Raw genomic sequence first — 10250 nt, 5'->3', positions numbered from 1 at the left:
GAGAATCGCTTGAACCCGGGAGGCGTAGGTTGCAGTGAAACTGAAATCGCGCCACTGCACTCCAGCCTGGGCGACAGAATGAGACTCTAAAAAATAAAAAATAAGACAAAGAAAGAAAGAGGGAAGGAAGGGAAGGAAAGGAACGAAGGGAAGGGAAGGGGAAAGAGGGGAGGAAGGGAGGAAGGGAGGGGAGAGGAGGGGAGGGAAGGGGAGGGGAGGGACTGGGCGGGGCGGGGAAGGGAAGGGAGGGGAGGGGAGTCCTGGGACTTGGACCCAGGGAAAGCATTAAGGGTAAAGGGACTACACTTCCCGTGAAGCTCCGCGGCGGCTTCCCGTGAGGCTCTGCGGAGGCTTCCTGAGAGGCCCTGCGCGCTTTCCGCGCCAGCTTCAGCGTCAACCCGCGAGCCCTTGCGTCGCGTAGAAGCGAGGATGGAGAGCGGCGACGAGGCGGCCATCGAGAGGCACCGCGTCCACTTGCGCTCCGCCACGCTGCGGGACGCCGCGCCTGTCACACTGCACCTGCTGCCCTGCGAGGTCGCGGTGGACGGGCCCGCCCCGGTGGGGCGCTTCTTCACGCCCGCCATCCGCCAGGGCCCCGAGGGTGAGCATCGCGGCCGGACTACAGCTCCCGGCAGCCGGCGCGCTGGCCCGCGCGCCCCTCATCTCCTGGGCTCCAGTGGGGTTGTGGTGCGTCCGGAAGTGGCGGGAGGGCGGCTCCGGGCTCGCCCCGCAGGGCTCAGGTCCTGGGCCCAGCGTGGGTCCTGCCTGAGGCTCTTTGCGCCTCCCGCTCCAGGACTCGAAGTGTCATTTCGGGGCCGCTGTCTACGGGGCGAGGAGGTGGCGGTGCCGCCTGGCCTCGTGGGATACGTGATGGTGACGGAAGAGAAGGAAGTGTCCATGGGGAAGCCAGACCCCTTGCGGGATTCCGGGACTGACGACGAAGAGGAGTCGCCGCTGGAACGGGACTTTGTGAGCAAAGGGATAGGGTTGAAAGGGGGTGCGGGCGGGAGCTGTAGTCCCAATGCTGAGCCAGGCCCCTTCCTCAGGACCGCTTCATTGGAGCCACTGCCAGCTTCAGCCACTTCACCCTGTGGGGTCTGGAGACCATCCCTGGCCCGGATGCCAAAGTGCGTGGGGCCCTAACTTGGCCCAGTCTTGCGGCAGCGGTGAGTAGATGAGGAGGTCCGTCTTGTCCCCGGGTGGATGGGCTGGGGAGCACAATTGGGCAGACGGAGCCTGGAGGATTCTACTGGGTAGTGCGTAGGAAACGTAGCTCCCTGACCACTCTTCCTAGCATGTCTAGAAGGGGTTATTCTGAACAGCTGGGTCCTTCCCCGGGTCTGGGGGCCAGCCTGCTGCCCTGCCTTACAAGTCCAACAGTACAGGCGACTCCTCTTGCAGATTCACGCACAGGTGCCCGAGGACTGAGAACCAGAGCTTGAAATTCAAAGCTGCGATCCCTTCACAGCAGTAAACCAGCTCTTTGGAACCACTGATTCCATCACCCCAATAAAGGAGCTCTTCCCAGCACCTGTGAGTCCCGGCACCTTAGAGCCCCTAAGCCAGCATGGACCCCTTTCCCCCAAGAACCTTGCATGGCTCTGGCATATATAAACAATTTATTGCCGTGGGCAATGGGGATAAGAGAAGCCAGAATTTTTTGCAGCCAGCACCCACCCCACCCCCAACTTCTACTTTACAAAAGAAATTTTTACAACCACCAGCCCTCTGTACAGAACTCCCCCACCCCCCATCTCACTGTACACAGCTGCCTGGCTCCCTCTGGTCCCTGGTTCAGAGCAGGCGTGGGCCTGTGGCCAGCTGACCTTGGAGTTAGCCTGAGCCCTGAGCTCGCCTTGGTGCCGGGCACCAATGGGCCCTGCCAGGCCTGTCCCCTCCTTTTCAAGCTTTTCAGCCCCATCTCCCTTAGAGTGCTTTGTGGGAGCTGCAGTGGGGGTGGGGTGGGCTATCAGCCCCAGTCCTGCTGTCTTGGCACTGCAGTGGGCAGTGCCTGGTCACCACTTCCCCCTCTTGCTCCAGTCCTTGGGAGTGAAGTGCAGACACTTGGAGTCAATCCGCAGGAGCCGCTTAAGCATGGCCCGCTCATGGCCATCCACGATGTCCTCTGACAGTGTGAGGATGTACTGGCCCTGGGCAGAGGAGATGGGTTCAGCAAGTGGGCAGCCCACAGGGGCCTGCACTCTGCATCCCACACACCTGTCTCCACCATGCCTGCCTGCCTACCTTGTAGTAGTTGATGAGATTGAGGTACTGCAGAGTGGAGATGACATCCTCCTTCTTGATGCTGGTGATTTCACTGATCTCACTGTAGGAGAGCAAAGGTCAGGTCCCCCGAGGACCTTCATCTGTCCCCAGGAGCCCCAGGAGAGAGTGACAAAGCCCAGGAACAGACAGGCCATGCCATGTACCCCCAGGTAGGCAGCGCCAGGCTCACTTGATGGTGATCTGTGGCCTCTCCCCGCTCTCCGACTTCAGCCCCATCAGGATCTCCAGGATGGTCTGGGACCAGTAACTTCGATAGGATAGGAGGCCAAGGTCTGAGAGGGGCTTCTCGGGGGTCCCTGTTTTCCCTTCCACTTTGGAGAGTTCATAGCCTAAAGCAATGGAGCAGGAGAGGATGAATAAGAGGTCACAGATGAACATAAGCAACATTTAACAACACAGGTCGCCAAGGCAGGCTGCCTAGTTCCCATCATGGCCCTGCCACTTGGCAGTTCTGTGGCCTCCGCCTCTCTGCGCCTCAGTTCCCTCAGGAAGAACTAACGAGTATTCACTCTTCCCCTGGGAGCTGAGCACAGTGGAGGGCATGAGAGCACTGAGAGGAGCAGCTGCAGTCAACCACGAGATTGATCAGAGGCCAGTGAAGGCTTATGGGCAGGGAATGCAGGGAAAATGGCTCAGGGGAAGAAAGTGCCTCCAATTTTCCTTTGCCATCCCAGGCTCTGTGTCTGGGCATGTAAGGAAGGAAGTGGGAACAGATTTCTGTCTGTAATCCAGGCCTGAGAATGCTTGAATTCTCAGTCCAATCAGTCCTCCTAGCTGGGATCTTGGGAGTGTCAGCTGCTAAGACCTGAGTGGCCTGACTGGGTGGTTGTGAGGATGCAAGGAGAAAAGGTGCACCAAGCTGCTTCCCAAGTTGGGGAGACCATTCCTGAGAGCCAGATGACTGACCCCCACCATGGCTGTTTCCCTCCAACTCATGCTGATAGCTGGGCACTGGGAGGCAGTCCCCAGTGAGATCCTCTGACCCTGCACAGCCCTGAGCGGCTTCACATCTCTTGGGCAGTATCTTCATTCTCCTCACCAGGGACTTGGGATGTTTGTGACTTTTAGAAGCCCTTCCTCACCCTCACAATGGACCTTAGCCCCTTGGTAGTCCCACCCACATCCCATCTCCATTGCAGTCTGAGCTCCAAGACTGAGTTTCTTCAAGCATCCACTTGTGCTACCAGGCTGAGAAGTTCTGAGGATGTGACCCCATCTGGGCATCACTTAACCAATACATTTCTCGAATGGACCATAACCTTGATCAAGTAAAGCCTCTGTGTCTTCACCAGGCAAACAGCTAGAACTTCCTCGTCTCAGGTCAGAGCTTAGTTATTCCAAGTGAATGGTGAGATAGAATGGGGGGTGATGGGGAAGAGGCTGGGAAGGAGAAGGGGCCTCAGGGTTGGGGAGGGCACTGAAGAGCTCATGTGTGATGAAGGTCAGAGTCCCTTCTGGCTTTAAGAGACTGACCTCACTGGACACAAGGAGCAAGGGACAATTCCATGCTTACGTGTATCTGTTGACAGACAGCATTTTGGACACCTGCCTGCACGGCTCAGGGGACAATGGGGGACATTAACCACTGGTCCTTGCCCAAGGACTTGTATCATGGCATACCCGTTACCAGATACATGAACACCAGTAGCTCACTAACCTGCCCATGGCCCCAGGCAGGAGCATGTAAGTCAGATTTGGGGAAAGCTGAATGGCACTTAGAACCCTGGCCAAGGAGCAAACTGTAGGGCTGCGAACCTACCCCAGATGAGCAGGGCAGTCAGCCTGAATGGAGAGAACTCTGGGAGAGTGCTCCTGTTATTTCTGGCTGGCTCCCCTAGAGACCGGGCTGCACAGCCACGGTTGAGAATCACAGTAGCCTGGCACATCTGCCTATGAGGCACCGATGATGGGTGCACTACCCCCTGGCCGCAGCACACATACTCACTGAACTCGATCAGCAGCTTGCCGTAGCCCCGGCGCTGGTAGGGAGGCAGGGTTAGGATGCAGGCCACATTATAGTCTTCTGTCGATTCTTTCTCCTGGAAAAGGGGGGCAGGTGAGTGTCAGGGAAGGGACCTAGCTCAGGATAGGGCACAGGGACAGCCTGGACAGGCACTGACCTTGGAGAAGTAGCCCACGATGTGGAAGCCCTTACAGTCATACTCCGTCATGACGTAGAAGAGGAAAGGGTCTGTGTCATAGTACAGTGTCTTATGGTCAAGGAAACACTTGGCCAAGAGACACAGGTTCTGGGAATAACTCTGCAAGAGAAAAGGCTTGTCACCATTCTGGGTACCCTGCCTTGAGCCTGGCCAGTGGTTCAGGGTCAACCAGGAGCTTCACTGTCCGTGCTATGCCCCAGACTGATAGGTGATGAGTATTCTTCCCTGGCTGGGCCTGACCCACTCCACCAGCCCACAGCTTATGCAGGCTCCTCAGTGTTGAAAAGCCTGTGTGCCAGATGTGTGATGGTGTCTGAATGCCTCCCTGCTCAGTCAGGGAAGTTTCCCGACTTGCTCCGCACAGCTCTACTACCTAAGCCTGGCCGGGAGACTCCACCACCCTGTAATAATTTTAACAGCAATCAACAAACCAATGTGTCCAAAGTCAGACTCTGACCACCGCTCCTCAGAGAAGCTCTCTCCCTGACAATCTTGGGAGTCTAGCTGCTAAAAAACCTAACATTCTGCCGGGCGTGGTGGCTTATGCCTGTAATCCCAGCACTTTGGGAGGCCAAGGCGGGCGGATCATGAGGTCAGGAGATTGAGACCATCCTGGCTAACACGGTGAAACCCCGTCTCTGCTGAAAATACAAAAAATTAGCCGGGTGTGGTGGCGGGCGCCTGTAGTCCCAGCTACTTGGGAGGCTGAGGCAGGAGAATGGCGTGAACCCGGGAGGCGGAGCTTGCAGTGAGCCAAGATTGTGCCACTGCACTCCAGCCTGGGCAACAAAGTGAGACGCCGTCTCAAAAAAAACAAACAAACAACAAAAAAAAAACCTAACGTTCTACATCCACAGTCACACCTCCTGGGAACTGATCTGCTACTCTACGACAAAGTTAAGGAATTATGTAATTTAACAAAATAACTGCCTTAGGGGTTACCCCAACAAAATTATGAGTCATGCTGCTTAACCTTACCTCTGCACACGATTTCTCCTGCATTTCAGACATTGTGGGTTTTTTTTTTTTGAGACAGGGTCTCACTCCTGTCGCCCAGGATGGAGTGCAGTGGTGCAATCATGCAATCATGGCTCACTGCAGCCTAGACTTCCCAGGCTCAGGTGATTCTCCCAACTCAGCCTCCTGAGTACCTGGGACTACAGATGTGCACCATTACACCCAGCTAAATTAATTAATTGTTTATTTATAGAGACAGAGTCTCGCTCTGTAACCCAGGCTGGAGTGCAGTGGCGCAATCTCGGCTCACTGCAAGCTCCGCCTTCCGGGTTCATGCCATTCTCCTGCCTCAGCCTCCTGAGTAGCTGGGACTACAGGCACCCACCACCACGCCCAGCTAATTCTTTTGTATTTTTAGTAGAGATGGGGTTTCACCGTGTTAGCCAGGATGGTCTCGATCTTCTGACCTCATGATCTGCACGCCTTGGCCTCTCAAAGTGCCGGGATTGGAGGCATGAGCCACCGTGCCCGGCCAAATTTTTTATTTTTAGTAGAGACGGGGTTTCTCCATATTGCCCAGGCTAGTCTCGAAATTCTGGGCTCAAGTGATTGGCCCACCTCAGCCTCCCAAAGTGCTGGGGTTACAGGTATGAGCCACTGTGCCCAGCCAGAAACTGCTTTTTGTTTTATTTATTTATTTTTTAGACGAAGTCTCACCCTGTTGCCCAGGCTGGAGTGAAGTGGCGCAATCTCGGCTCACTGCAAGCTCTGCCTCCTGGGTTCACGCCATTCTCCTGCCTCAGACTCCCAAGTAGCTGGTACTACAGGCGCCCGCCACCACGCCCGGCTTATTTTTTGTATTTTTTAGTAGAAACGGGGTTTCACTGTGTTAAGATGGTCTCGATCTCCTGACCTCGTGATCCACCCGCCTCGGCCTCCCATAGTGCTGGGATTACAGACATGAGCCACCACGCCCAGCCCAGAAATTGCTTTTTAACCACCTGCTGCTGGGTACTGCCACTTGGATGCCCAGGTCCACGTTAATAATTACAGAATGGTGGTTAACACACAGCATCTTCATCACCTGAGCTCTGTCCCCTTTAAGAGCCTTCCCTCTTCTTCCCTTTTTTGCCTCCCAGCCAGAATGATCTGTGCCTTTCACAAAAACCATCTCTGTGCATCCATGCCGCCTCCTCAGCACCACTGCAAGAAACTGCCTCAGCCACTGTCATCCACCAAGGCTCCAAAGTAACCCTCTGTGAAGCTTTGCCAACCACCTCCTTTGGGTCCTCCTAACCCACCCTCTCTTTCATGACACTTAAGACACTGGGAGCTAAGAGGTCATTGGTATGTCTGTCTCTCCCATGGACTAAGCTCTCAGAGAACAGAGACTGTCTCATTCCTGGCTACCAGCACCTGCCAGACAGCAGGAACTCAATAAAAATGGGGTGAACTGATCTGCTGGCTTGACTGGTCAGTGTTTACCTGAGCAAGAAGATGTCATTTGACTCACTGCCTCTCAGGCACTAACCTTGTTCTTACGTCCATCAATCTCAAAGAAGGAGATGGTGCCCTTGCGGTAAATCTCATTGCCTGGAGGATGTCGTAGGTCGCACTTGGTCTGGGGAAGAGAGGAGGGTCAGGAACAAGGGCAACGTGGAGGGTGCTGGGAAGGCAGCCTCCCTGGACCCCTCATACCAAGTGGCGCTGAAGACACTTGAGGCTACGGCCGTACTTGAGGCAGAACTCGCACAGGTAGAGAACAGGCAACGTGGTGAGCTCCTGTGGGTACGGGGAGAAGTACCACGGCTTGAGGCGGTGCCGGCCCAGCTCAATGCACTCGATGTTCTTCATCCGGGTGACGATGTCGTCGTGGCTTCGGTCAGACACCAGGCTGCCAGTCATGCGTGGTGCTGATGGTATTCCATCTGAGCTGTCCTGGGAGTCCTGCCCAGGGCCAGTGGAAAATACCAGGTTATAAGAGACAGCTCAGCAGGACACCACAGCTCACAGCCCTTTGACAGGTTTCCTTTAAGCCTAACAGCAACCCTATAGGGGAGGTACCATGATCCCCAATTTCCGGATAAAAACCTGAAACCCTAAGGGATTGATGATGTGGAAAATATCACCGAATGACTCTTGTTTTTGAGATGGAGTCTTACTCCGTGGCCCAGGCTAGAGTGCAGTGGCATGATCTTGGCTCACTGCAACCTCTACCTCCAGGATTCAAGCAATTCTCCTGCCTCAGCTTTCCAAGTAGCTGGGATTATAGGCGCCTGCCACTACGCCTGGCTAATTGTTGTATTTTTAGTAGAGACAAGGTTTCACCATGTTGGTCAGGCTGGTGTCGAACTCCTGACCTCAGGTGATCTGCCCACCTTGGTTGGCCTCCCAAAGTGCTGGGATTACAGGTATGAGCCATGGCACCCAGCCCCAATGACTCATTTGAACCATGTTCTGCCTAGCTCCTAATCCCACCAACACTAGCCCTGCCTACCACCCCTTCTTTATTTTTAAACTCATCACTAACTCTCCACCCTGCCTGCATCCCTTCCTTTTCACCTAGCTCCTTCTGTTGCTCCCCTGACCCACCTCATCAGTGCCCAAACAATTTGATTTTCGCTTCCGTCCTGGCTGGGCTGCCACTGCCCTACGGGCTGCTCCATTCTGCAGATATAGTAATAAAAGAAGGGATGGCTGTGAGATGAGCCTGAAAAAGGCCACCAGAGAGTAGAAGAGAGAAAGGGAACAAGAGATGGTTTGGGAAACTCACCTGGGGAAAAACCGAGGCCGGGGCTGTCTCGCTGGGCACAGGAGTTGCTGGTGAAACCACCTCCACCTTCCGTTTCTGCAGAGAGAAACCAACAAAGGTGGGTCAGAAGGTAGAGAAGGTGGGACCTGAGAAGAAAGCAAGGTCCCTGGAATTGCTGAGGGTACCGTTGAGCGGTGGTTGGGCTGCAGGCAGGAGCTGGAGGAGAGCGGCTGGTCAGGCTCGCCACCGGGAATGGCCTCCCGCTCCTTGGGCAGGTTGAAGCGGAGTGTGATCTGGACCGGGATTGGCAAGGTCTTCCCGCTGGCCTGGGCCGAGGCCGGCTGTAGAGATAGGTCCAGGGTCTTCCTCTGGGGCGGGGATGGCAGTGGAATGGGGAAGGGGAATAGGGGTCCCTCAGCTCAAAATTATCAAACCCCACCCTCGCCTTCTGAAGGACACAGGACTAGCTACTGGACTCTGGGACATGTGCAATTCGGCCCCCATCCTTTACAAGATGAAGTCAGGGTGAGAGGGAGCTGCCTACTGCCCATCCAGGAGCTCCTAATGCCAACAGATAAGAGAAACACGAGGCAGGAGAGAAGAGGTGAAGTGGGGGACCTACTCACCACCTCTCTCTCTGGAGAGCCGGGACGGGACCCAGGAAGTCCGTTCTTGGTGGGGGTCTTGGCCTCTTTCTTCGGGAACTGGATCTTCTTTAGGTCCAGCCGCTCGTGCGTCACCCATTCATCCAGACGTTTGTTGACTGCAGCAGTGGGGATGGCTCAGGACAGAATGCCAAAAACTGTTCCCCAACCCTACCCTGATGCCCCACCTCAGGCCCAGAACTCACAGTCAATGTAATGGACGTAGAAAAGCTTCCGGCCACTGATGTCCTTCACGCTCAGGATCTCGGCCAGGGCTATGGGAATAGCATAGGCAGGGGCCTTAGACGGGCCGGGCCAGGCTAAGAGACTCCACCCTTCCACGACCTGAACTCCACCCCAAGGCTGGATCCCTAAACTCCAGCACTTAGAAGGTCTCTCCTAAGCCTCCTTCAGTCACTACTGCCACCCCTTTCCAGGCCCCGCCCTGTACCTCTCGGAGCAGCTAAGAGCCACGCCCCTTCATGGGAGTATCTGCGCCCCGCCCGCCCCATAATTCCAGAGGCCCCTCCCCATCCCGGGGGTTCAGTTGAATCCCTCCCGCCCCTCGCCCTCAGGTTCCTTAGCCCCGCCCCCCAACGTCACTCACGCCACTCATCTTCGTTGTCCTGGTTCCGCCGCAGCACGGGTAGGCGGCAGCCCTCGATTATCTCCCCCTGGGGAGACAGCGCGGCGCCAGGGTCGGCTACTGGGGGGCCTCGGGCTCTACCCACCTCCCCTGGCTCCCTCCGCCCCGCCCCGGGCACCGGACTCACCACCTCCGCCATCTTCCCTCCCTCCACTGCCACTTCCGGCCCCTGTGGGAGACGTCACTTCCGGGACCGAGCCCGTTGTAGGCCCGGGCCTCACGAAGCCCCTATAGTGGGGGACTTTTGAGAGACACCGCGACCCAGCTGCAAGGGGCAAGACTGCCCCTGTGACTCTGGGGAAAACGGAGTGTTACAAGCCTCAGGCCGAGACCTAGGTGGAAACCCCACAACGTGCACAGGGATTGGCGAACTAGTGAGTCCGTCACGTGACGCCCACCGGGTGCGACGCTGTTCACGTGGATGCGGAGCGGGTCACGTGGCAATACCGTTTGGGCTTTGACGGAGGGCAGTCCTCGGGCGTCTCCTTGTGGCGACGGGAGGTGTTGTCGGGAGTGAACTGCGCGCGAGAGGCTGGAGAAAGGAAGTGGGCTTAGAGGGGCTCGAACGCTCCCCCAGGTCTGTGGACTTCACTCCGTAGGCAGGAGGACTCAGGGAAGATTCCTAGCTTTATTTTGTGTATTGGGCTTTTTTTTATTTTTGAGACGGAGTCTCGCTCTGTCGCCAGGCTGGAGTGCAGTGGCGCCATCTTGGTTCCCTGCAACCTCTGCCTCCCGGGTTCAAGCGATTCACCTGCCTCAGCCTCCGGAGTACCCAGCTAATATTTGTATTTTCAGTAGAGGCG

General features: G+C 56.1%; 2 protein-coding genes across 9 annotated transcripts; one reads left to right on the top strand and one right to left on the bottom strand.

The window, feature by feature from the left end:
- Positions 1–259: 259 nt before the first annotated feature.
- RNASEH2C (ribonuclease H2 subunit C) lies at positions 260–6872 on the top strand. 3 transcript variants are annotated; one of them, XM_010366463.2, is made up of 4 exons: positions 260–601; positions 794–969; positions 1047–1166; positions 1402–1530. In XM_010366463.2, exons 1-4 carry the CDS (start codon positions 430–432, stop codon positions 1426–1428), a joined length of 495 nt encoding a protein of 164 aa, XP_010364765.1. In that variant the 5' UTR covers positions 260–429; the 3' UTR covers positions 1429–1530. The 3 variants fall into 3 exon arrangements, with proteins under 3 accessions (XP_010364765.1, XP_030773904.1, XP_010364764.2); XM_030918044.1 differs by lacking the exon at positions 1402–1530 and adding an exon at positions 6545–6872 and having other exon boundaries at positions 352–969; XM_010366462.2 differs by having other exon boundaries at positions 356–969.
- Positions 1601–9858, bottom strand: KAT5 (lysine acetyltransferase 5). 6 transcript variants are annotated; one of them, XM_010366465.2, is made up of 14 exons: positions 9575–9858; positions 9409–9475; positions 9008–9076; positions 8784–8920; positions 8343–8525; positions 8179–8253; positions 7998–8072; positions 7104–7352; positions 6937–7026; positions 4407–4547; positions 4232–4325; positions 2456–2615; positions 2245–2326; positions 1601–2150 (listed from the first exon to the last, which is right to left on the bottom strand). In XM_010366465.2, exons 1-14 carry the CDS (start codon positions 9584–9586, stop codon positions 2016–2018), a joined length of 1569 nt encoding a protein of 522 aa, XP_010364767.1. In that variant the 5' UTR covers positions 9587–9858; the 3' UTR covers positions 1601–2015. The 6 variants fall into 6 exon arrangements, with proteins under 6 accessions (XP_010364767.1, XP_010364768.1, XP_010364770.1 ...); XM_010366466.2 differs by having other exon boundaries at positions 8343–8498; XM_010366468.2 differs by lacking the exon at positions 8343–8525.
- Positions 9859–10250: the final 392 nt, after the last annotated feature.

Source organism: Rhinopithecus roxellana, chromosome 15, assembly GCF_007565055.1.
Source record: "Rhinopithecus roxellana isolate Shanxi Qingling chromosome 15, ASM756505v1, whole genome shotgun sequence".
NCBI classification, from domain to species: domain Eukaryota; kingdom Metazoa; phylum Chordata; class Mammalia; order Primates; family Cercopithecidae; genus Rhinopithecus; species Rhinopithecus roxellana.
The sequence above is the reverse complement of the archived record's forward strand: the minus strand, read 5'-3'. Positions and strand labels throughout refer to the sequence as shown.